At 40.8% G+C, this 26,840-nt stretch overlaps 1 protein-coding gene across 4 annotated transcripts in view; it reads right to left on the reverse strand.

Annotated features, from left to right (window-relative positions):
- The window catches only part of Hecw2 (HECT, C2 and WW domain containing E3 ubiquitin protein ligase 2), a 407,742-nt gene that overhangs the window by 228,175 nt on the left and 152,727 nt on the right, over positions 1-26,840 (reverse strand). For all 4 annotated transcript variants that reach the window (XM_021160080.3, XM_029476576.2, XM_085837264.1 and 1 more), the window contains exon 2: positions 5,882-6,208. In XM_021160080.3, the coding sequence (XP_021015739.1) occupies positions 5,882-6,173 (292 nt within the window). In that variant the 5' untranslated portion in view covers positions 6,174-6,208. The remainder of the gene's footprint in view (positions 1-5,881; positions 6,209-26,840) is intronic.

Below are 26,840 nucleotides of genomic sequence, written 5' to 3' on the forward strand. Positions count from 1 at the left end.
ATCCTCTTCCACTGAGGTCCAACCAGGCAGTCCAAGTAGTGGGGAAGGGGATCCAATGGCAGGGAACAGAGTCAGAAACAGCCCCTGTTCCATCTGTTAGGGGACCCACATGAGGATCAAGCTGTCCATTTGCTACAAATGTATAGCGGGATCTAGGTCCAGCTCTAGCTTGCTCCCTGGTTGGTGGCTCAGGCTCTGTGAGCCCCCATGGTCCCAGTTTAGTTGACTCTGTGGGTCTTCCTGTGGTGTTCTTGACCCTTCTGACTTGCTCTTTGCCAATTGCAGTGAGGAGGATATGACTATTATTTTTATGTACGCTTTCATTACAGAAGCTAAATCAAGCTAAGTACCTAATCTTTATTCAAATAAAGATACTTTTATAATAAAATAATTAAGATCTGCTTTTAGCTTCTTGAAAAACACAACTTAAAATTATTTGTATTATTGAGAAAGTATTATATGTATGCCCTACCATATATGTGCATATATATATATATATATATATATGCATCAAATATACAATTTTCCAGGCTGGTGAGATGGCTCAGTGGGTAAGAGCACCCGACTGCTCCTCCAAAGGTCCAGAGTTCAAATTCCAGCAACCACATGGTGGCTCACAACCATCCGCAACGAGACCTGGCGCCCTCTTCTGGAGTGTCTGAAGACAGCTACAGTGTACTTACATATAATAAATAAATCTTTAAAAAAAATATACAATTTTCCTTTTAATCTTGAAAAACAATGGTCTTCTTTTGAGTAATTGATCAGGGTTGTCCATGATATTCCTAAAACATTACATTCTATTGCTATTTCCTTTGGTTGACCCACCCACCACCACAGGTAGAAGGTAAGTCCCTATATTTGAAGATATGCACTTTGGACTCAGAACCCAGAGGCCCCTGAGCTGGAACTGATCTAAAAGCCTCCTCCTGTGAGCTATTTTTCACTGTACCAGAAGTTACTCTGAGAATTTCCAAATGAGGGAAGCAACCAATAGCCCTACCCAGCTACGATGCATATTATTACATCAGGGCCTGGCATGGCATGATAACCTAAGGGTGGAGTAGTGGGCACCCATACCTTGGCTGTACTTAACAAGTGTCTAATTAGACATAAGACCTATGTAACAAGAGGGACACCATGCCTGGACTGAAAACCTAGCCAACTACCAAGGCATACTGAAGCCCCGGATAATGGAAGAGAAACTAACCACCAAATTACTAAACCAGCATATCACATCCAGCCACATTCTAATGATTTCTCCTTATACCCACAGATAAGCAAAGTTCCTGTCCCTCATCAAGTAGACTTCTCTGTTCAACAGATAGAGACTATTACAGAAAACCATAACCAAGCAAACATGTAAAGTTATAGAGCCCAGTCCCAACTGATAATGCTGCAAACCAACTCTCAGATGTAAGGCTCAGGGAACATTACAGAAGAGGGGACAGAAAGTAAGAGCCAGAGGATGTGGGAGTCTGCTGTGAGACTCTGTCTTCTCTAGTAACACACACACATAAAGTCTCACTAACATGACTGCCTAAACATGAGCGGAACAAGGAAAGACATCCACAGACAGAGGAAGGCCCACAAACTCTCAACCTGACAGAAAGAATTACAAGTAACTAAGAATTGCTGAGAATGAGAAAAATAGCCTCTCTGAGTATCAGAGAAGAAGAGCATATCAATTGGTTATCCAATACCAAATGGACAACCTTGAAAACATACACATATGTTATGGATTTGGCTTAATGCTGTATTAGGTTATTTGGATTCCCAAAATTGCACGAGAATTCGTATGTAGGATGCTGAGGGTCCCTGCCCTCAGTTGGTTGCAATTTGTAAATAAAGTTGCCGGCGGCCAATAGCTGGGCAGAGAGACAGAGGTGGGACTTTAAGGTTCTCAGGCAAGAAGAAGAAGAAGAAAGGAAGAACTTCCATGCTGGGAAAGCAGAAAGATCAAGCCTGAGAAGTGCAGGACAGAGAGACAGCCATCAATGTAAAAGTCAGAGGTCGTGGCCTAGGAGAGCTGCAGGCCTGGGTCCAGGGTGGCCAGGATGGAATATAGGTTTTAATAAGTAATAATTCAGGAATATCAGAGGTGTTATCAGAAGTGTGTTATGTGTTTGGAAGGTTTGGAAGTGCCCAACCATTGAGCTGACTAAGGCATATTAAATGTAAGGCTGTGTGTGTGTGTGTGTGTGTGTGTGTCTTTTATTCAGGAATCCAGAAAATTGGCAATTTAAGTATCATTAATCACATACAGCAACACATATAAGTAACATTATGCAGACTGAACAGATAATATCAAAAAATATATAAATGTCTACACATGTATGCTTACAACAATTAATGAAAAAAGAAGCCATGAATTTAAAAAAAGAGTGAGGAGGATTTTGGAGGGAGGGAAGGGAGAAATAATTTAATTCTATTATTATCTCATAAGTAAAAGAACCAATTAAGTAAAAGAAAAATGAAAGTCTGTTTTTATTAAGTTGTGTTTACTCATTAGAATGCAAAATTCTCCCAAAGTCTTCTCATATCTCAATGGCCAGAAGAGATGTATACATCCTCTCCTGACCATTCAAAATTGGATTAGCATAGACGGTTACACTCTTCCTGAGCCTAAGAAGGATGCTCTGAAGTCCAGTACTCACTGCCATCCTTTCTGACTCCATCAGGACCCCCTGTACTGGAAGGAGGGAGAAAACAGTAGGAAATAGCTATCTGTTAAAGTGTACTGGCATGCCTCTTACCCCTTTTCTTGTGGAATGCCAATGCTCGCCTCTTTTCCGTGAGAAGTAAGGGGAAAAAGCCTTTCCACCCTTGAAAAGTAATGGCTAACTCTGCTTAAAGTCAGGCCTCTGTCCACTCTATTTGAAGACCCAGGTACACCAAATCGCTCCTCCCTCTTTTCAAATACAGCAGTGGCCTGTGACTCCAGAAATAAGTTACATTTAATGCTACTGATGTGACAGACTGACTAGGCATTTTCATTTAAGTCCTCATTTGTGTTAGCGTATCCCTTGAGGGTTAGAGATAACTGCTTCTTGCTACTATTTCCTGCCAGAGATCTATGAGAATTCTAGAAGTTAAAAAGTCAACTACCTGAAAGTTTAAAATTCACCAAGTGGGACTGACACAGAATAAAGAAAAGGGAAAAGGCTAATAAACTTAAGGATGGATAGAGCCAGTGTGGTGGTCCACTCCTATTACCTCAGCACTTGGGAAGGGAGGTGAACAGAAAAGAATCAGGAATTGAAGGTCATCTTCAGCTACACAGCAATGTTAGGCAACTTGGGACACAAAAGACCCTGTTTCTAATACCTGTGTGTGTGCATGCATGCGTGCCTGCATGTGTGCATGTGTGCATACATGTCTCTGTGTGTCTGTGTGAAGGAGGAAAAGGATGAGGAAGAAGACGGATAAGAAGAAACTAGAAAATGTGAATATCATGGAGAAAATAGATCTATGAAAAATAGGTCAAAACCACAAATACCTTGCAGAACAATGTGAAATAATATAATATAGGTTGCAGTAAAAAGTAAGAATATTTAAAACACACACACACACATATGAAGAAAAAAATGAAGTCAGGCAGTGGTGGCACATGCCTTTGATCCCAGCACTCAGGAGGCAGAGGAACCAGCTCTCTGTGAGGTTAGTGTGGTCTACAGAGTTAGCTCCAGAAATACACAGAGAAACCCTGTCTCAAAAAAAGGAAAGAAAGAGAGAAAGAGAGAAAGGGAGGAAGGGAGGAAGGGAGGAAGGGAGGAAGGGAGGAAGGAAGGAAGGAAGGAAGGAAGGAAGGAAGGAAGGAAGGAAAGAAGGAAGGAAGGAAGGAAAAAGTGGCAAAGTTTCCCAAATTCATCAAAATCATTAACATCAACTTCACATATTCCAGCCAACATAACTAAAATAAAATTTGCATACAAATGTGTCATAGTCAACACTGATGGAAACTAATGTAAAGAACAATGGTGATTTATGTGAGAAGGGATAGAAGCTTCCTGAAGAAGAGCTAACACTTGCAAGAGATTCACTTCCCACTCTTGCTTTCCTAGCTTAGGAAACTCTGACACAAACTCCTTCCTCAGCAGGTAACGCACAGAACATGAGACCTATGGCCACTGTGCTTTTGTTCCTTACTTATCCTGATTAGACAGGAAAATGTAACAGTTTGAGGGGATGAACAAGTATGAGAAAATAGTAAACAATCCGAGTTAATGCCCACATGACTCTAGCACCCTAAGACTGTCGTTCACATATGTAAACTTAATCTTATACGAAAAAATGAAAATTAATTATTTTTCCAAGAAACATCATATAAAACATTTAAAACCACCATATTTTATTTGTAATGTCATAGGAAGACTTAAATTTTTTTATTAAAATATCTAAAATGTAAAAAAAAAAAAAATGGAGCCCAAAGGGAGACTGACATCCTACAAACTGTACGCTCTTTTATGGTCATAATAACATGAACAAGAACTTTAAATTGCATGCCTTCCTCATTTTGACTATATAGTTAAGTACACCCAAAGAAAATAAACAACTTTAGAGACTTTTGCCTACCACTCTTTTTGTTATCATAAGAGGGGGAGAAAAAAAGTTACTAATTCATTGAAATTTTTTCTATTCTGGATTTTTTTTAACTATCCAGCATGGTTAATCATTTAGAGTTCCAAAGTTACAAAACCCATATTTTTTTCAAAAGAAAATAAGTCCCCAAAGAACCCCAGTTTCAGTGGGCTTAACATTCTAACAAAAGTTCAGCAAGGATGCAGGTTTGCAGGGTTTTCAAAGTGGGACTAGGGGACTCCTGGGGAAGATGGAGCTCTGCTGTCCATGCACTGCTGTGAAGGACCCTGTTCTTCTCATCCCACTACAGAGATGAAATCAAAATAACAGCAGTCAAAAACGTCTCCGCACCAAGTGTCCTCTAGGGGGCAAAATGAGCCCTGCCTAGGAGGCCACCAACACAGGACTCCTTGTTTACTCCTTAAACAACAACCAAAAGAAGATGCTTGACTCGTAACTTACAGTGAAATCAATATCAGGTATCAATTTAAAAATAATTTCCTTCATTCAGAGACAAAATTTTCCAGCTTTGAATAACGCTGGATTTTATTATTATGTTAGATTTAAAATGTATTTAAGATTAATTGGGCCGGGCAGTGGTGGCACAGGCCTTTAATCCCAGCACTTGGGAGGCAGAGGCAGGTGGATTTCTGAGTTTGAGGCCAGCCTGGTCTACAGAGTGAGTTCCAGGACAGCCAGGGCTATACAGAAAAACCCTATCTCGAAAAACAAAACAAAACAAAAACAAAACAAAAAAAAAAAAAGGAAGAAGAAATAATAACTAACTTGTATTTTCTGGGATATTTCATTCATCATTCATTCACATATGAATAACAGATTTGAATATAGTTAAACAAAGCTGGGATTGTTTTCTCAAAACAAATAGGTAATATTTCCCATTCATAAAAAGATACCCCAGGCTGCAGATTGTTTTAAGTGAAATCAACCTGTCGAGAACGCAAACTGTTTTCCTATCAGTTTAACAGTGTTCATAGGTGTTAAGAACCCCCTCTTTCCAAGTCATAACAGTGTCTCAAGAACAGCAAGAAACGGAAGAGAAAATCCAGCGGTGCCCACAGGGGCTGACATTTAATTTGGCAGAAATAGAACCACAAGATGCTTGTAAGTAAAGGAACAGTTGCCTCTCGTCCCAAGGAACAAAGAATGTGCCAGAATCTGCTTTGTCTATTTGTGTATGCAAACCTTCTCTTCCTTTTTACGGCAGCAGAAAACACAGAACATTACCATCTCGGAGTTAAAAGCCATGCTGAGCCACATGCAAGTCTTCACCCAGACTCACCTATGTGATAGAGTCCTATCCAATCGCTGGGGTCAACCTCTTCCTTAATATCCCAGAAGATAATGAGGTTCTGGGCTTGCCCCAGCGTGTATTCGTACATGCTGGCAGTCAGGCTGGAGCGGCTCTCAGAAGTCACCAGATCCGTGTCACTGTTGGCCCGCTGTAGGGCCATGTTCTCGGGCATTGAGTTCTGGGCTGCCAGGCTCTGGAGGTTCTCTGGGCTCAGTGTGTACCGCATCTGTGGATTTCGACGCCGCACAAAAAGCAAATGCTCTCGGGCTGAGCTAGCCATCTTGTCTGCCTCTCTGAGGTGGTTTTCCTACAAAGCTGCAAGAGACAGACAAGCATAAAACATCAGTGCTAAAAGGTGAGAAGTTAGTATTAAACATCCCAGATATAAAGCCTGAAAGAGAGTTTATTAAAACCTCAGCATACAATAATCTACTGTGGAAATATAAGACACCATCCTACAGTCACCTGATAATATCAGAAATAACGTCTAGGACAGAGATCACAAGATGGCCAAGCTGTCATACAAACCTCTGGCCCCTGGTTTCCCTTAGCACAGCTTTTCCAAGAAAGTAAAAAAGGAGGGACTTTTCTAGCATCCCTCTTAGATCCATGCATTCCCACATATCCCACCACCCTCTCCCCCCTTTCTATCCCACACGTAACTAAATTTTCAACCAGCAAGATACATGCTAAATGCAGACGATGAATGCTACTGATGTACTGCTCACTGCTTTAGTTCCCCTGCCATGAGGAGCGTAGCTCACTGGCAACATTTTCAAGAGCTTACTCAAATGTTGCCCCTGCACTTAAATACGGAGGAGGGGGCATTATATCCAGAATGGCAACATCCTGGAAGTCTTTATGTTTCTCTTAAAGTCTGATTTGCCATATGATCACTCACCTAGCCCTTGTCCATTCCCCCTCATACAAACAAAGCTTTCACAAAAGCAGCGATTCTCATTCTTTGTCACTATTTTATCCCCAGTGTTTACAGCGGCATTGGGATCCATATCTGTTAACTGGGCCGACGAGGAAAGGCGAGCATCTTTACCCCAGAGACTCGGTGGCATGACTCACGTCTCCATGCTCTCTTCTGAGCCCGCTGCTTGTCACCCTGAAGTTCCCAATGGCACAAACTATTCCTATCACCTGGATCATGATGGGTGCTTGCCTTTGGCTTCTATGTGGTTTCCAGAAAGGAACAGACTCCCCCTGTTGGGCCTTGCATCCAGTCTCACTTGCTCACAGTGAATCTCCTGTTATTGTACTGCTAGCTGCTCGTGAGACTCTTTCTAAGACATTTGTCCTTTTGCCCAGTGCCTGTGAGGTTCTGTCTCCTGGTAATTAACTCCCCCTTGCCCATGGGTTCACATTACCTCACCCAGAGTGAATAATAGAGTAAATCTGCTTTTCTCCCACACTGCTTTCCAAACAGAAACAGGCTTCATGGGCTGTAACACTTATTCTGTGCAATCAGACTGCTGCAATCTTTTAAATATTTCATTTGAAGTTAATATATTGACTCCTGAAAAGTTAGCATGAGATTCTACTTAAAAGCAAACTAGTTACTCTCCAGTATCCTATTTGTATCATAGCTACCAACCTTGGGTACTGAGTCTGGGAGCCAAGAAAGGGAAAGAAAGGGCTCCCCGACTTTTTCCATTTCTCTATCCATTTCATAGTTTGGGTGAAATGCCCACTTTGCCTATATCAATTAGTAACCAAGAAAATGCCCCAAAGACCAACTTGATGGAAGCAATTTTTCAAATTAGAGTCCTATCACGGCTAGATTTTGTTAACATGACACAAGCTAGAGTCATCTGAAAGGAAGGAACCTGAATTGAGAAAATGTCTCCATAAGATCCAGATGTAGGACATTTTCTTAATTAGTAATTGATGGGGAAAAGCCCACCACTGTGGGTGGCACTATCCCTAGGCTGGTGGTCCTAGGATAAGAAAGCAGGCTGAACAAGCCAGGAGGAACAAACCCTTCATCTCTGCATCAGCTCCTGCATTCAGGCTCCTGCCCTGCTGTGTTCCTGTCCTGCCTTCCTCCAATGATGGACTACAATGTAGAAGCTAAGCCGAATTAACCCTTTCCTACCCAATTTGCTTTTGGTCATGGTGTTTCCTTGCAGCAACAGAACCCCTAACTAACATGGTTCCCTCTTCCCAGATGTGTCAAGGAGACAACCATGACTGGCCGTCACAGTGCTCGTGTTTCCATGAATACAGCTCTTGCACTTGCAAATAAATTCAAGTAATTTCTGCCATGAAGTTGATCTCATGTTTTTAGCACTATTCCTTAAATCAAAAATAACTTGGCAGTGAAAAGGCTTGGCAGATGATAAATAAATAAATTTGAAGTAACTTGGATTTCTAGGCAAGAAATTCTATGTGAAAAGGACAAAAATAAAAATGAAAACGCGAGCCAGTTTCTCTAGGTCAATGGCATTAAGTTCGTGTCCCTGTTCATCGAATGGAGTTCATACTTCTGTTTCCTTGCATGGTCCATGCAGGAACCCAGCATTGTTACATACCCCCATGACTATTGAGCAGTTATCTGACCTATGGAACCTAAGCCATGAGTCAGCCTCTCACCCACGGTCATGACACTGGATTGCAGCAAGTCATAATTTCTTTATAAACTCAGCGAGTCAAGTGCCACATCTACTCCAGCAAGAACTATAAATAATTCACTCCTAACACACTGCAGACAAGCAGCAAGTGCATGCTGTATATAACAAAACTATTTTCCTAAAGAAATAGGCCAGAACTTTCATAGCTTAAAAACACAACAGACCAACTACTGACAACAATCCTGTTCTAGAAAGGAAGGAAAAGTCATGGGCATATAACTGAACTGTGTGTTTTAGCATGACCTATATTTAAACAGAAAGGCAGGTTAGCATTGTGCATCAGGGGATGAGATTTAAAGCCCCATGCTGTGTTTATAAGATAAGGAGAGAGGGAATATGTTTGGTGGATGTGTAGTCAGGTGTGGGGGAAGGGGTGTCTCTGAGGGCCCGTGCTGAGGCATCCCTTCGGGGACCAGCTACACGAAGGTATAGTATAGAATAGAATAGAGTTTATTCTGGGCATGGGGAGGGTAGTAGAGACAGGGAAAGACAGAGGGGAGGGAGAGAGAGAGAGAGAGAGAGAGAGAGAGAGAGAGAGAGAGGAAGGAGGAGGAGAACAACAACAACAATAACAATAACAAGAAGAGGAGAGTGGAGGCCAGCCAAGAGCACATGGGGGGGGTGAGATGGGGGAAAAGGAAGAGGACAGAAGAAGAGCAAGAAGGCAAGAGACCAAGAGGCAGTGGAGGGGGCAAGCAGCCCCTTTTATAGTGAGTCAGGCATACCTGGCCATTGCCAGGTAACTGTGAGGTGGAGCCTAGACAAAATGCTAACACCCCATATCTGGATCTTGGTTATATCTCTACTATACATTTACTCTGTAATCTCTGACTGTTTATTTTAACTTCCTCCATTTTCCTACTGCCATTAACCCGTCTCCAGGACTTTAGAGAGAACTAAATTAACTAGTGTATTTAAAAAGCATTTAAAACAATGTCTAGCCCGTACTATGTGTTCAATTAAGATTAGCTATTAATTATTTGTTACTGTATTCTACTTTAATTTTACCAAATAGAACTGGCTTACATGTTCCCACAATTCCCCCATGCTCTTGGCCCCAAACCCCATCAATTACTTACTGGGAGATGAAGCTGTTAGTACTCTTACCCACTCCAAGGACAGCACTAATCAGAAACAGAACAGCTTAGTAGCACAGAAGAACTCACCTACCAAGAAACCCTAATCTGGGGCTCAGGCCCCTGGGAAGTGCTGTTCTTCAGTGCACAAGCCAGGAATAAAGGCTGAGGCTTGACTTTCTTGCCAAGAGAATGCATTCTGACCACCTCCCACATGGAAGGTGTCAAGGTTATGAGGAACAAAAGACCAGTGTCCCACCCATGGGACCACACTGCACCAAGAAAAGATATAAAATTAAAAAGTCAAAAGCTGAACACATTACTTATGATATATCTCAATAGAAAAGTAAAAAGAGCTGGACATGTATGAATTTACAACCTTAATGGGGTCCTGAAGCCATATTTGGTGTGTGTGTTTCTATGTGCCTAGCATCAGGCCAGAGAGGTTGCAAAACAATAAAAAGCTAAGGGATTTTCCCCCAAAACATCTCCTTTACTATAGCATATGGTATGGCTCTCACTTTCTACGAACTTGAGATTTTTTTTTTTAGAAGGCCAAAAGCTCATATATGAAAGAGTTCAGTGTGCTACCAATGTCACTTCACACATACGCACAATCTGTCCCAACAAATGTGTAAAGAAAGACAAGAAATGCTGCAGAGCACTTGCATTGTGGTAACATCATATTTGCAAAGTGCTGTATGTTTTCCAAAGCACCTTGATAGCGCAAATCCAAAGTGAGACCCGGGAATACTGTGAATGAGCTTGAGAGCACCATCAGCTCTGTTTGGAGATGAGAAAATTGAAGAGCCAGGAAGAAATATGTCCATTGAAAGAGTCAAAATGTTTGAGGTGGACGGTAGGAGAAAAGTGTGGAGAGCATTCTGGATGGAGGCATGAAGATGGGGAAGTAGGCAATGGAAGGGAGGGAAATGGGGATGCGACCAGGAAGAGTACATGGGGAGGGAGGAAAAACCCAGGCTCCTCAGAACATGGAAGCTGATAAGAGAACTGCAAAGGAACTTGAGTAGAAGTCTCTGGGGAGAGAGGCAGGCTAACACAGCTGACACTGGTGAGCTGAAACTTGGCACAGAGCATACTGATGTTCCTGGAGACTGGTTCCCAGGGCCTAGACATAAACAAAAGAGGAGATACTAAAGGCCAAAGAGGAGAGACTCCCAGGAGATTAACAAATGTCATGGCTAAGGTTAAAAAAATAATCTAGAAAAGCTAGGAACTTGGTGGCCTTGGGGAAACACTTTTGATAGGCTGTTTCCTAACAGCCAGACTAAATAAAAACCAGGTTAGAACACAAAGGACAGGTGCAGGATTAGCATAAACCTGCACAGTCTAACGGAAATGCAATGCAACCCAAGTGTGTAATTCCACGTTTTCTAGAACTATATTAATAACATAAAACAAGAAGAAATACAAATAATCTATTTTAAATCGCTGTATACAATCTATTATTTCAACATTAAACTAAACCATTACTAGTGAGATATTCTGTTCTTCTTTATTACCCAAGACTTTTTATCTTACTTGAAAACACAGGTTGTATTAACCACATCTCAAGCACTCAATTGCTACTGGGGGGTAGGGTCTCCTGAAGGGACCACAAATAACAGATCTAAATAATGAAGATGCTTGTATTGTCCAACAGAGCTCTCTTCCTTCCAGCTCGCTGCCAGCAGTGAGATCTCCCTGCAGTCAAAAGGAAAGTGTCACTGACAGAGTCAGGGAGTGAACATAAATTCCTTAACCTGCCCAAGGTCTTTTTTGATGCATTTGGCACAAAGACACCTTTTAGCCAAATCTCTATTTGGGGTAACCATGCAATCCTATTACATGAAGACATTCAGTCTGTAGAGAAGGTTTTCCCAGGGAAGGCTAGAAGACAGGGACATGGACAAGTCTCAGAGTTCCCATCCTATCCTCTAGCTTCCACTTCAAAGCTTGAAGTCTTCAAATGAAGACTGTTCCAGGGGTTCTTGTGTCAGAGGAGGCATGGTGGTCATCTGTGGATTTCTTTAACACAAACTCACAGAGCACTTACCCTTTCTAAGTGGTTTACAAACAGATCACTTATAAATGTCCCAGTTAGATATAAAATATGTGGAGAACACAGGTTATCTGTAAGTACCACACTGACAAATCAATGGCAGTGTAAACCTCACTCTGCCTCGATACATCCATTATATACTTACACACATATAACAATATAAACACACACACAAAAGTAGAAGTGGGACTATTTAGGTAAAGGAATAATACTATAGGAAGTGGAGGAAAAAAGAAACCCATTTTGTTTTGTGTTGTCCCTGCTAGAAGTGTTGTTGGTTTTTGTTTTACCTTTGTTTTGCTTTGGTTTTGGTTTTCTGAAGCAGGATCTCCTATAGTCCAGGCTATAGTAGAACTCAAAAGGTATCCGAGGCTGACCTTGAACTCCTAATTATTCTCCTTCTAGCTCCTGAGTTCTAGGATAACCATTGTGTACCACAGGCCCAACACTGAAACAAGTTTGTTTTTACAATTAGTATATACTAATCAGAAAATCTAAGGTGGGTCTGGTAGAACAAGCCTGTAATTCCAACTACCTGGGAGTCAAAGATAGGAAGATTATGAATTCCAGACCAGGCTAACTCCTTATACCCACTGATAAGTACAGCTTTCAGCCATCATCAAGGTTACTTCTCTGCAACAGATAGAGAGCAGGTTGTGGAGGCCTACTCCTAAATGTCACATCTATATACAATGCCTGCTCCTATGGCTCAGAGGTCATTGAGGGAGAGAGAATAGAAAGACTGTAAGAGCCATAGCCCAGAGAGGAGAAGTGATTAATTATATTATAATGTCAAAATTATATATAAAAAGACTAGCCTACTCTGCACAGTAAGACCTTGTCTCAAAAACAAACATCATGTATCCTTTGGCTCCTACTTGTTCTGCCTACTGGAGGATGGTCTCAGAGAGCAGAAGACTGTAGATGTTCCCTGCCTCCCCCTTTTCCCCCGTGACTCCTGGCCTCCAGCATGCAAAAGGCAGTCTCAGGCTTCCTCAGGCCCTACAGTCACACTCGGAATGAATGGACGTTAGTGACATGGAAAGGAAGCATAAGTCAGGGTTCTATTTTTAAAGGACACAAAGACTTGGAAGCAGTTTGCAACGAGGGAATAAAAGTGAAGGCTGAAAAGAATCTTTTGGGTGAATCCGAAGTTAAGAGATAGATATATACATAACAGTGTATGTCCCAAGCTGTTAGAACAGTGGGCGGGGCCAGGAGCGGGGATAGAATGAATATCCAAGTGCCAGTTCCTACCTACTAACAACCTTAGCATTAATTAAAATACACTGTGCCAATGTGTCCCTGGAGGGCTCAGTGGGGGTATAAAATGTTTAAGATGTCTAAAATCTTTCAGATGTGTTACTCTCACAGCTTACAACAATTTTTAAAAGAAATGGGTTAGTAGTGCTTGCATTACCATGAGAAACTGTTCACAAAATTGCCTGAAACCTTTGATTTTTTTCCCCTTATAGGAAACATAATATATATGTTTAGTGTTCATGTTTCTGTTATAAATAACACCAAAGTACATATAGAAATACTTGGTAAAGTTGCATAAAGATGGGAGGTGATGAATTTCAAACACTCTCCATACTAAAGTTGTAATTCTAACTCACAGGACTTTATTGAGCACAGTACTCAGGCACACGATCATCAGTGCCACTCAAAGCACTGGAAGCAGGCAGCAGACATGCATCCACTACTGAAACATAATAGCTCTTGATGCCTCCGTCTCAGGGCTATGCCTTCTGTAAGGGCTAAAAGTCTTCTTCCAAAAGTTATACAAGTTGTGAAGTACTTTAGAAGAGGTGGCAGGGGAGTCTGCCTGGAATGTGTCCTCCTACATTGGACCTTCAACATTCCTTAGATAATCCAGCCCCCTTGTACTGACTATCCTGTGATTATACATCCCAGATCCAATAGGCTCAATCTAACATGATCCATCACACAAGTAATACAACAAGACACAACAAACAATTAGATACAATCTTTGTTTTTTTAAAATTTGGGCTTTAAACAGGATGCATGTGAGGTGCAGCACAAAGAGCTCATTAGTGTTGGGAGGGCAGGTTTGTCTGCCTGTGGGTTTTTTTTTGGGGGGGTGGGTGGGTAGGGGGATGCCCAGGCTAGCTTTGACCTAGCAGCCAGAGGGAACCCACTCAAATATAAGTCAGATCATGTGTTCTCTTTGCTTGATCCTCCACAGATTGCCTGTTTCCCACCCCCCCCCCCAATTTCACACAGAGAAAACACCAAGCACAGGCTAAATTTCAATGTCTGAGATTAAGGAACAATGCTTATCATTCTTATAAAATGTAACAAAAGATACATTAAAGGATAAAAACCAAGTGATGGGACCAGGGAGATGTCTTGGTGCTGCACAGACAAGTTTGAATCCCTAAGAACCATATAAAATGCCAGGTTTGGTCCTGCACATGCCTGTAATTGCAGTGCTGTGGGGTTAGAGACAGGAAAGTGTCTGAAGCTTTCTGACCACTAGTGTAGCACTAGTAAGATCAGTGAGAGACAAGTCTCAAGAAACTAATGGGGCCATGGCCCTCCCCTTCCCTGTGTCTTACCGTCATCACAAACCAGGGTCTGTTCCGGGCTTTTCCAGGTGAAGGGCCCCACAAAGTGGAAGGGTTCCCTGAGCCCTTTTGGAACATGTCTTATCTACATCCCAACTTAGAATTATTCCCTAGTCTCAAAAATACATCTTGAGAAGAATAAAGATGAAAAGGCTATTTTGCTGTTTTCTTGTTTAGCCTAGGAAACCAAGATGCTATAACTAGAAGAGACAAGACAACCCATCAGTGGTTATCAAGCTGTTTCCTGGAACTTCTGAAGGGATGAAGAAATGTTGACTAAGAAATGAGACCTGAGTCCTGTTTAGACACAGATCAAGTCTGAAACCTCCCCTCTAAAAGGGATCAGTAGTTTCTGGTCCTTGGCCCTAACTATTGTGTATCTCAGGACCAGTGCTGTTTTGTGTAAACATAGTCCCTCATCCCAGTTTCCTTCAGTTCTTGAATAAAGACCCTGGCTGAGCTTAAGGCTTTTCTGACATCTGAATATAATAAACTGTGGATAATGGAGCCTGCTGGAAGGAAAGCACACCTGCTACCCAAGGACTTGGGAGGTGGAGGCAAGGTCTTGAATTCAAGGCTGGCCTGGAATATGAAAGGTCCAACCTCAAAGAAAAAAAATTGCAGCTTTATCTGTGAAAAAAAAAGAAGAGGAAGAAAGGAAGGAAGGAACATGGAAGGAAGGAAGGAAGGAAGGAGGGAGGGAGGGAGGGAGGGAGGGAGGAAGGCAGGGAGGAAGGAAGGAAGGAGGGAGGGAAGGAAGGAAGGAAGGAAGGAAGGAAGGAAGGAAGGAAGGAAGGAAGGAAGGAAGGAAGGAAAAGGGCAAAGAGATAGAACAGGGTATTCACATACCTGCACAATACAAACATGCACATATACCATACACACACACATATACACATACGCATATACATACACCATAAATACACATTTATATGAAACACGAGGACAGGATGAAATAAAATAATAAAAACAGTACAGTGGTTTGAATAAAAATGGCCCCCAGAGGCTCATTTATTTAAATGCTTAGTCACCTGGGTGTGGAAATGATTGATAGGATTAGAAGAATTAGGAGTCGTGGCTTTGCTGGAGGAAGTACGCCACTGGGGGTGGGCTTTTCAAAAGCCCATGCCAGACTCAGTCTCATTCTCTGCCTGCACATCAGGATGTAACCATGCCTGCTGCCATGCTTCCAACCAGAATAATAATGGACTATGCCTCTGAAAACTGTAAGAAAGCCCCAAATTAAATGCTTTCTCTTATAAGAGTTGGCCTGTTTAAACCAAGCAGTGGTGGTGCATGCCTTTAATCCCAGCACTTGGGAGGCAGAGGCAGGTGGATTTCTGAGTTTGAGGCCAGCCTGGTCTACAGAGTGAGTTCCAGGGCAGCCAGGGGATACACAAACCCTGTCTTGAACCCCCCTCCCCCCCAAAAAAAAAGAGTTGGCCTGTTCATGGTGTCTCTTCACAGAAATATAACAGTGATTAAAACAGAAGTTGTTATCAGGGAGTGGTGTTTATTTCTGTGTTAGACCAGACTGTGCCTTTTGCAGAAAGAATATAGAAGACTTTAGGACTTTCAAGTAGAAAGCCTTTTGTATGCTTTAAGCAGGGCTTAATTGCCCATCCTAGCAAGCATATAAAAATAGTGCTGAGAGTGATTTGAACTGTAGGGGCCCAAATCAAGAGGTTTCTGAGGGTAAAAATATTAGTAAATGGGCTAAAGAATATTCTTCTGATATTTTGGCAAAGAATCGGGCTGCTTTTTAAAAACCTTGTTCTAAAAGTTTGCCTGGGACTTTCAAATTAACAGTGTTGGCAGAGGAGATTTCAAGACAACACAGTAGTGAAGTGTTATTGTGTGGTTAACAGCAGACACTGTTAGGTAGAGCTATAAAGAAAAGGAACAAGTCGGGTAAGGAGAAACATAAAATGTACAGTTTTGGAAGAAAAGGAGCAACTGGAAGTGTAAGGGTTCTAGGTCCAATGCTCAAGAGGATAAAATGTTTAAAGAAAATCCTGGTGCTAAATGGCATAAGGGAGTGAGTGGTGTCTCAGGGCAAGACCCAACCCTGCTAAGCTTACAATTTGTGAAAAGGATTTAAAGGAAAGCTTAAGTGGTGAAGGAAACCATTAACAACAGAACGAGGATGCAGATGTAATTGAAGAGGGGGCCAAGTTCCACTCCCCTGAAGCACAGAGCTTGGCAGCTTTGGCCACATGCTTGTGGCTTTAGAGTCAAAGATGCAAGAAGGGAGTTGTGAAATCTCTCTCAATAGTTAAAAGAAAGATGGTCAGGCTAGGCGCATGTGTCAGGAATATGCCTGTAAGCCCATACAGGACATTGTGTGAAGCAGTGAAGAAAAAGCCTGGATTTTGTTGGAGACCCAAGATGTTGGAGATGCCAGAGTTGTGGGATACCTGTTAAGGGAAGTTGCAAAAGGCATGTGGAGCCAACTTTAAAAAAAAAAAAAAAATTGTGCTGTAGTCAACACAGCTGAAAGAAGTTGGAGATCTGAAGACTGCTTTGACATCAGACATGGAGATGCAGGGTTTGAAGTTTGCCTGGCTGGTTTTTGGTCTTCCTTTGCTTTGCTTTCTTCACTGTGCTCTCCTTTGCCCCCTTTAGAATGGTAATATATATTCTGTGCCATTGCATGGTGGAAGTATGTTTATTTATTTTGATTTTTAAAGGGGATTACAGTAAAAAATTACCAAGAGTCTAAGAAGAGACTTTGAACTTTAGACTTTTAAACCACATTGAGACTGTAATAGATTGGGGACTTTTGAAATTAGACTAAATGCATTTTGCATTGTGATGTGGCTATAAGTCTTTAGAAGCCAGGGAGTAGAATACAATAGCTTGAATAAGAATAGCCCCCATATACTCATATATTTAAATGCTTAGTCACCAGGAGTAGAACTATTTGATAGGATTAGAAGGATTAGGAGGTGTGGCCTTGTTGGAGGAAGTAAGTCACTGGCCTCTGAAACTGTAATCAAGCTCCCAATTAAATGTTTTCTCCTTTAAAAAAGTTGCTGGAAACATGGTGTCTTTATTGCAATAAAACAATGACTAAGACAGCCTACCATAAACTAATTAATAAACATATTGTTTCTCATGTCAAGAAGGATGGGAATAGAGTTGACTTTCAAAATATGGTGCTCAGCCAGAGAAGGGCATGGAAGAAAACTAGTGGAAATAGTGAGCTTAAAGTAAGTATAGGGAATATTCCCCCTGGGAATTAGGCTGAGGACAAAGAAAATATACATGGGAGGTATCTTCACCTAGACGTGACAACAGACAGGATGGTATACTACTGCCATCTAGTCTCCAACCCACATCTACAGATCATCATACAGATCATGGAGTGGGGCCCAAACATCACATTTCTATTATCATGTAGTTCACTGGGATTTGCAAAAGATGTACCAGAATATTTGACTTAACATAGAGTTTTAATACACAGTGTCCTTTCTGTTGTTTAATATAAACCAATATTTCAGTATTTTGTGACTCTAGCACCCTGTTCTTGGGAATTAGCAACTGGAGACTTAATTTGTACTGATGTCTCTTATATGCAGAAATAATAATAATCCTTTGTTGTTCAAAGCTCTGTATCATCCAGGCTTGGTTTCTGAGGAAAGCAGTAATAACTCTCATCACAAACACCACAGCAATTTGAGTTGTCAGACTAGAGTGATATTAAAAATCTGTCAGATGAATAATTAACTTCTCAAGGAGACTTTCAAAGGATACAGCCAAATAAACCATTTTTAAGTCAATGTGTCAAATCTCTAATAGAAAATAAACTCACCAAACATGTTGGTATCAGTAGACTCCAAATCCATATTGAGCTGCACAGGGGGATGAGAGGTCTGCATCATGCATTTCAACCCAGGCCCAGAGAAAAGCCCAAGAGAAGCATTCTGATTAACAACACTCCTAATTATGGATGACACTTGTTGACTGGGGTACATATAAAATATCATCTGCTTTAGTTCCATTTTTGTACATAGAGTCATGTTTAGATTAGGATCTGAGGCCAACTACAGAGGAGACCTGCAGTTCAGAGCAAGCCCGCCCAATGACAGCACATCTCAGCTTCTGGATTAGTTTCTGAGGAGGGAATAATAAAGCCTGTAAGTCTGAACTTTAAAAACACTATCATGACATGGAGCTTCTTCTCAAATTCCATAGCCAACCGTTTCACATACCCAAATCCTAAACCATATCAAAAAGTGATGACCTAAATGTATCACAAAGTGAGTGGTGAGACAGGGAGAAGAAGTACCTTTGTAGGATGCTTTGCCAGTCTTAAAAATAACACACACTGTAAAAATATGTTAAAAAATAGAAAAAGAAATGAAAAAATCCTTAAGGTCAGTTCCCAGACATGATAACCTACAGCAGTCTGGTCTAGAAATACATGCATAGCTATTTATGTATAGATAAGATGAGATCACACTACAAAGCTGAACTGCTTTAGAGCCTGATTTTTTTTTTTTTACACAAGTGTAATACACACATTCGTATTAACAAACAATACACTGTAACATCCTTTTAAGTAGTCATTGTTTGGTATAGCAAATTTAATTCCCTCAAGATGGTCAGTTAGGTTATTAGTACAAATGCAACCTAATACTTTCATTTTGGCATTTGCTGAGGGCAAAAATGTTGAGTAGAGGTAGTGTGGTGTTGGAGTATCATAGTTGAAAAAATAAAAACTAAGGATGTATGGAAACTTACTATGTGAAACTTAATTTTAAAATAGAGCTTTTAAAAGGTTGGGACATACTTTGTATACATAGATAACGCTGTCCCAAGAAGACTATTAAATGAAAATCTCAGTGCTGTGTGTGGGATACCTCCCTACAAACTATTGCTATTGGCTTCCTACCGTAGCTAGATAATGAGAGCCAAACACACTTTGGCTTCAGGCTATGTAGAAATCAAGCTAGAACAGACTGGGAACTTCCTCCCTCTGGCTAGCTTTAGTGCTTACAGGTAGTCAACGGAGAAGAACAGTCATCAATGGACTGACCCAACACTGGCCCCTGTGAGATATAGTACCAACATAGAGGTATCGACTGGTGCAGTCGTGTCATGGCTGCTACGAGGTTGGTCAACCACTTTCTGATGGGATTTAAGGGGAGAATTTGTACCTGGTACTCTAAATCTCATCCAAAGCCCAAGGTTTGGGAGCTTACAGGTCTTAGAAGGAAATTTATTGTTGCTTCACTAAATGGAATGTTGTATCTGCTTTCTAAATATTTACATTTTTACCCATAGATCAATGCTGCTCTTGGCACTGGTTGGAAAAACTTCTTTTTGCAATGGGAAGTAGTTAATGCAGAGACTTACAACTGTTCAGTGTGCTAAGTGTAAGTACCTGTTGAGTACTCCGTTCTAAATGAGACATTTTCATTAACTAACACCTTCTACAAGGCTCAGAGAACATTTCATATGGTCAGAGGGGATGTAAGAGCTCAGGGATGGGGAGAAGTGCTATGATGCTGTCTCTAGACATTGCATGCCCCACTGCACTCATGATGTCACCTGCACCAGATCAAAGCAATCAACATTCCAGCCTGGAAGGAAGCTCCACCCTTAGCCAAGAAGCTATCAGCAGCTGATGGCCACTGGATGGCAGTATTCTTGGGGGAGTCTAAGAGAAGGGGAGTATTTATGTTAGAGGTGATCAAAGTATGTTGTACATATATAAAGGGTTGCCAGAGATTAAATAAAGATATTAAAAGTAAATAAATAGTTTTCTTAAATAAAAAGAATTGGAATCACCAACTCATGGCCATTGAAGAAAGCACAGGGCATGTAAAAAGTGGGTATTTTCTTCCTAATGCCATTTAACAGTACTGGGTATTTTCACGTGTTTAGAGACAAATCAGTGGACAAACTGTGGCTCTGGAAGTAGGATTCCATAGCCAGCTTCAAATCCAAGTTTTACTGTAACTCAGCTCCATTGCCACCCTCGACTGCTCACAGATTTCATAAAACAGGGATGGTATCATTGCACCTGCCTGATATGGTTGTTATCAGAATTAAATGGGTTGATGTAACACCACATACAATAGCTCTCAACAAACATGTATTCTCATTAAACCAGATGGTGCTCACCAAAAGGTTAAAAATAATGGGGGAGTGGCTCGTTTGTATTTTCTTTGATTATTACTGCAACTGTGCTTAATCTTACGACTATCTTCAGTTCTGAGCCTCATCACATCTATTAGCCAATCATCACTTACAAATAAAGGTGATATCTATTATCTTATTGGTTTATCTTTTTGATAATTGCACTAAATTTCTAAAATAATAGAGACTAAACAGTGACCATATATCTCCCCATGAGTTAATATGAAAAAAGCACTGAGTGTTTCAAACTATAAAACTGTAAATCATTACACCAGAGACAATTTTTCTATATGTTTTTCTTAAGTTTCTTTAGATTCAAACTGTACTGTTTTTTAAATTAGGGCATTCTTTTGGGGGAAAGTTCTGAGTATTCTATGTTAAAATGATCTTTATTAACCAAACTTAATGTATACTTTTAATAAAGACCATGCCATTTCTTTTTATGGCAACATAAAATGTCTCTCTTTGAAGACTGAAAATAGATGTGTTTCTTGGCTGGACTTGAGCCTGAAATCTCTTGCCTCTGCCTCCCAAGTGCTAGTATTATAGGTATATGCCACTACACCAAGCTAAGACCATTGTAATTTCAAACACTCAGTATGCCAAGAATTAACACTTTAAAATCTACTCCACAAAAAACCTTTCAAGGCAAAAGAAACACTAAAGATATTGATGGATGGTGTCAAATGACCAACAATTATTTCTGTTCAATAAATATATAAATAATGGAAAAAAAGACCACCGTTTACAACAAAAACACTGAACCCTTTAAGTTTATGAAGAGCTATCCTTGGTGCCCACCCTCCAATACTGAGGACTGGCCCCAGAGTTTCACACATGCCAGACTCAACTATATATGCACCACACTATCCAGCATTGATGGTTTTACTAATGCAGCCAAACTCCTCCTGCCTTAGCCTCCTGAAAAGCTGGTATTATGGCCTAGTACTTTATATTCCTCAATTTTATTCCTAAAATAAAAATGTATGTTTCAGAAGACCCCATTTTTTCACAGCCCATGGCCTGTATGCAAGCCCTGAGAAGGAGGATGAATTTCTACATATGAATCAGGCCTCCAATTGCTAATTCCTGAAATCTGGGTACTACAGTCATAAAATATTTAAATATTGTTTTATATTGAACAACAGAAAGTACACTGTACTAAAACTCTATGCTAAATCAAATCTTGTGGATCTTTTATAAATCCTAACAAAATACATGAAAGAAGGCTGTACATCTGTGGGGAAAATTATAAATCAAAATAAAAGTGTCTTTTACTAGCCTGCTAAAGTGAGCCAGACCCTATGCTGTGCGCTTACATAGTCACCTCCTATCATCAGCCTACCTTCTCCCAACAAGGAAACAACATATAACCATACCACCAACTTGTCTTTGTCTTGGGCACACAGTCTTCCAAAAACACACTGCAAATGGCACACTGGCAGTCATGACTGACCATCCATCTTACACAGAAAGGTGGGGAAAGCCTCTAGAGTAGTTGGCTCTCAACCTTCCTAATGCTGCGACCCCTTAATACAGTTCCTCATGTTGTGGTGACCCCAAACATAAAATTATTTTCATTGCTACTTCACATCTGTAATTTTGCTGCGGTTATGAATTGTAATGTAAATATCTGATACACAGGATATCTTAATATCCTCAGAGTGGTTGAGACCCTCAGACTGAGAGCTACTCCCTTGGGGCCTCTGTAGTCAGTGCTGGTTGATGATGAAAGGCTACCCAGGGACCACTGTGGTCTGCAAATGGAAGAAACCATACTCCAGCATGTGTAAAAGTATCCCCAAATATTAGCAGCCATGTTTCCTGTTTACTGCTCTCATGGGGCATGTCCTTTTCACAAGAAAGAGCAGGGCTAAGAAGCACTAGATTCCCTTGTCTATAGATTATCCAGAATGTCAAATAAAGGAAATGTACCAGCTCAGGCGTAACAAGAAAACCAGTCCACAGAACAGTGGTGATGCTCTGAACAAAGATGCTGGGCATTTAAACAGCCTGGCTTCTTCTGTTCTTCAGTGTACTAACACACCTACTAAGCATATGGGTATGTAGTTGGAGGAGCCAAGAGATTCTCCAGTAATAGGTTTACTGATCCATAGAGATTGATTTCTAGAAATCACATCCCTGGACCAAGCTCTAAGCAAAGAAGAAAAAATAAATACCTGAATTAAGCCTAAAAAGTTAGAAATATTAAAAAACAAACAAACAAACAAACAAACAGCACTCATAGTGGCCACCATGTAGATAGAGAATGAAATTATAATATAAAGTTCTGAGTGTCACTTTGCTGATGTGCCTCAGAGAGATGAGGTACATAATTTGATATATCTGCCTCCACTCTGATGCTATAAAACTTTGACCATGTCAAGTCACGATGGTGTACTATCCTTTTGCTTTTACATAGAACTTTAGGATGAAGGACCTCCAGACAGTCTAGCCAAATCCACATGTGCCCAAATGTTCTCTGTGATAGACGAGTGGGTGACTTTTTCCCAGGTCACATAGCTTATAGAAAATGGACCTAGAGTGTTGGCTGCAGTTAATCCTGGGGCATGCACTATCCCAGTGATATCTCCCTTAATAGTCACTTGTGATCTTACTGAGTCCCGTGGGGAAAGAGAGGGCATTTCACCTCTTCTCATGAGATTAGAGAGAGAGGAAAAGCAGAAATAATTATTACTACATGCATTGTACTACCAATCAGAATCGTCACTGTAGTTTGCTGAAAAGTTTGTATTTGGTTTTTAGGTTTTATTCCTGTATTTATATGTATCTCTGTCTCTCTGTTACTTTGTGTGTGTGAGAGAGAGGCAGGAGCAGGAGGGAAGGAGGGAAAAGAGAGAGGGGGGAAGAGAGGGGAAGGAAAGAGAAGGAAAGGGAGGCGGATGGGAGGGGGCACTTAGTGCCTGGAATGTTTGGGAAAAGTTTGAAAAAGATCCAAAGTAGATTTGTCATGCAAGTCAGGCTGAACACCACCCACTACCAACTCTCTCCCTGCCATAAAGGAAAATAAAAACTGCAACTGCAAAGAGAAAATTTAATAAGAATAAAAGTTCAGAACTATGAGGCAGGGCTTTTTCAAAATACTAATGTAGCCTGGCACCAGTTTGCATTCTGACTAAAATGGTAGTAATTGTGGAGAGTGCTATTTTTCATCACTGTTTTAAACCCGCTTATATAATATTCTATTTTATACCATAAAGTGAAACTATTCCTGAGATAATTAACTCAACTCCCTCGTCTCTTTGTTCTATGAGTTCTGCCATGAGGTCTTCCTCACCCAGCAGTACTTTGAGTGGGAATGGATATGTGGTGTGGTTTCCCCCTCCTCTGAAAATCCAAAGAGGCAGCCAATGCAGAGGGCAACATTCATCACTGGGGCTTCTCTTGGAGCCAGGAAAGAAAAGTTGTGTGGTGCAGAAATTTCACACAAAGGAACTGAAGTTTCTGTGCCACTTCCCTTCCTCTTCCCTCTCCTCCTCCCCATCCGCCTCTTCCTCCTCCAACTCCTCCTCTTCCTTCCCCCTTCCTCCTCTCTCCCTGCTTCCCATGAAGCCATGTCCTTTACTTTTTAACCTTTAAACCCATGTCTAAGTTTTCCCAAACCCATTTTCTAATATTTTTGAAGAGGGTGCGTTTCAATTGCTTCCCACTTCAGAGCCCATTAGCATCTTAACTGATTCCAATTCATTCTGGACCTTTCAACATGAAACAGAAGGAAAATGGCTGCCACTCTGTCACCAGCTGTCATTGCCTTGCTATAACTGTCATTGTGGAGGCCTTTACTGTTTTTACCTCTGAACTCCCATGGAGGGCCAAGCTCCATAGTAATGCTAGGAGTTAGATGCTGATCTATGCACAATGTTTTCTTCTAGTTTACTAATAACCATGAAGCCTCTACCAAACCCTAAGCAGGAATATCAAATGACAGGATTTGGGTGACTAAGCTTAGACATTCCGTCATCTTCCTATTGCAAAACAACCAGTCAAGAAAGAGAAACAGCAAAAGGAAATCTTGAGATATAATGTCCAGTGATTAAAAACAAGAGGTAAAAACAACTCTCTAATTATCCTCACTGGCAATGCTGAGACCTGTAAGGACCCAAGGTTAGTACCTTGACAATTTCCCCATGCACAGTTTAGGAAAGAACATTATGACCCTCAAATAGGACTTGGCAACATCTTTGTAAAGCACTTACTGGAGTAGGGGTTGCATGGACTTGCCTATATCCTCAAATGCTCCAGAGAAGGTGGCTTGATGGACCTCTCAATAGAAAAAGAACACCCCAAGCACAGATGTAAGAGTAGGCAGGTTTTATTTCTTACTAACACATTAAAGAATCTGGCAATAATTTTTTTAAAAACAGATGGATTGGAATATTTTGGGAAATGCTAAGGGGTTGATTTTGAATTGCTTTTTAGAATCTCAAGTTATAAAAATAAGATTTTGGCTAATGTAATTGCCTTCCAAATTCAGCAGTGTTTATTAAAGGCAGCAACCATTGCTTAACGTTGATCTAGAACAATCTACGAAGCAGTCGTTGGCCTTAATTAGGAACTAAGGTTCATACAGTTAAAATAAAACTGAACTGAATGTCTTTTTAGTTCTACAAAATAAGATGAATTGTTAAAAAAATAATAAGCATGTGCCCAAGACAAAGATGGGTCAGTCCCAAGACAAGATAGACCATGTCCCCATCAATAATTTTGGGTTGTATTTCAGGTGGAGAAACTATTATTTCTGTCTTTGAGCCTAATCTTTCTTTAGGTAATCTGTTTTGTTGTTTACATTGCTATGATAACATTAATTAGCTTTCTTCACAAAGCCCTGTGTCTGTATTAAACTCAAACAGGCTGCTCAGCAGTCCTGAACAACCTGTCGCTCATTCTGGTTGACTATCGACTCAAAAACACATGACTAAAAAAGAAAGTTTGCAAGTTTTTATTTTATTCAACCTTGCTCCTTCCCAATGGATATAATGGGGTGTTTGCTTCTTCTTTCTCTGGCTCTTTCCTTAGATCAATTATCTAGCCAATACTTACTGAACATCTACTGTGTACATTCCTTCAACGAATTTGCTTTCATGGGCTGTCCAAATATATAACTACCGATCTTTGTTCAAACCTAATCCCATAACCTCTTAATTGGCTTACTAACATAGTATCTTGTAAAAACACATTTCAGAAACCACAAAAGTAGGCTAAATGGCTAGTGCTTCTCTTCCCCACAACTATATGCCCCAAATATGCCAGATGATCAATTTCAAGTGACCCTCCCTATTCTCTGATATTGATAATGCAGGAGACCATGTTAACTACATCTGTAAATGAGTTGTGAACTGCTCTCCTGGGGCTAGCTCTTACCTGCTTAGGAGCCATCTTTCCCCAGCCTTCATAAAGCCTAACTTGGCAGCTCAAAATATGCTATCAAGAAAGGATTTTCACTCTAAAAACATAATCATACAAGATGCTCTGTCACCAGTACTTGGAGGGAGAAGATACAGAAAATGTATCGAGAGGCGCATTGATGAGAGCAATGGACAGCAAGAATCCAAATCACAGGAAAGAGTTTAGAGAGGAAAAAGGATTTAAAGCAAATGGCTATTGGTGGTTATGAATCACATCAACTGAAGAAAGAGTAAATTGTCCTCCCTGATTGAGAAAATGAAGCAACAACAACAAACCAGGCAGCAGAGTCCGTTAAGCTGAAAATGGGCACAGGGACAGAACAGGGTCACAAGAACTATGTGAAAAGAGGCATGATGTACTTTACAACCACTATCCTAAATATTGCTCAACTCATTGTTTTCCAGCTCTTACACTTTCAATCTCTGATGACCCCAAACCCCTTAGTTTGCAGACTTACTAGACTGGGATTCACACTTGTGTCAAGTGTGCTGGCATGTTACCTGGCCACTAACTGCAAGCCTCGTTCTGAGACATACACACTCTTCATTCCTGAGTTAACTCTGAAAGCTTGTTAGGGTTTCACAAAGTGATGGCTTAGGATTCATTTCAACCTGAATTTTGTCTGGGTAATGTGATGGCTATTCTTGGTTGTCAACTTGACTGCATCTGGAACTAACTAACTGGGTATAACCATGAAGAATCTTTTTCTTAATAAAATCATTTGAAGTATAAAGACCCTTTTAGTTCAGATCTTTTGAGATAGGAAGATCCACCACTAATCTGGACCACACCTTCTGCTGGCAGCCTATATAAAGAACACGGAAGAAGGAAGCTTGCTCTCTTAGGTTGCTTGCTCTCACTCTCACTGGCAAGTCCATTTCTTCATTGGCATTAGAGCCTATTTCTTTATTCAGGTATGTTACCAATGACCAGCTGAGACATCTAGCCTCATGGACTAACTAAGCAACTACTAGATTCTTATCTTCCATTGGAAGATAGTCATTT

This window comes from Mus caroli, unplaced genomic scaffold (genome assembly GCF_978045245.1).
Source record: "Mus caroli unplaced genomic scaffold, Mus_caroli_1 scaffold_1, whole genome shotgun sequence".
NCBI classification, from domain to species: Eukaryota; Metazoa; Chordata; class Mammalia; order Rodentia; family Muridae; genus Mus; species Mus caroli.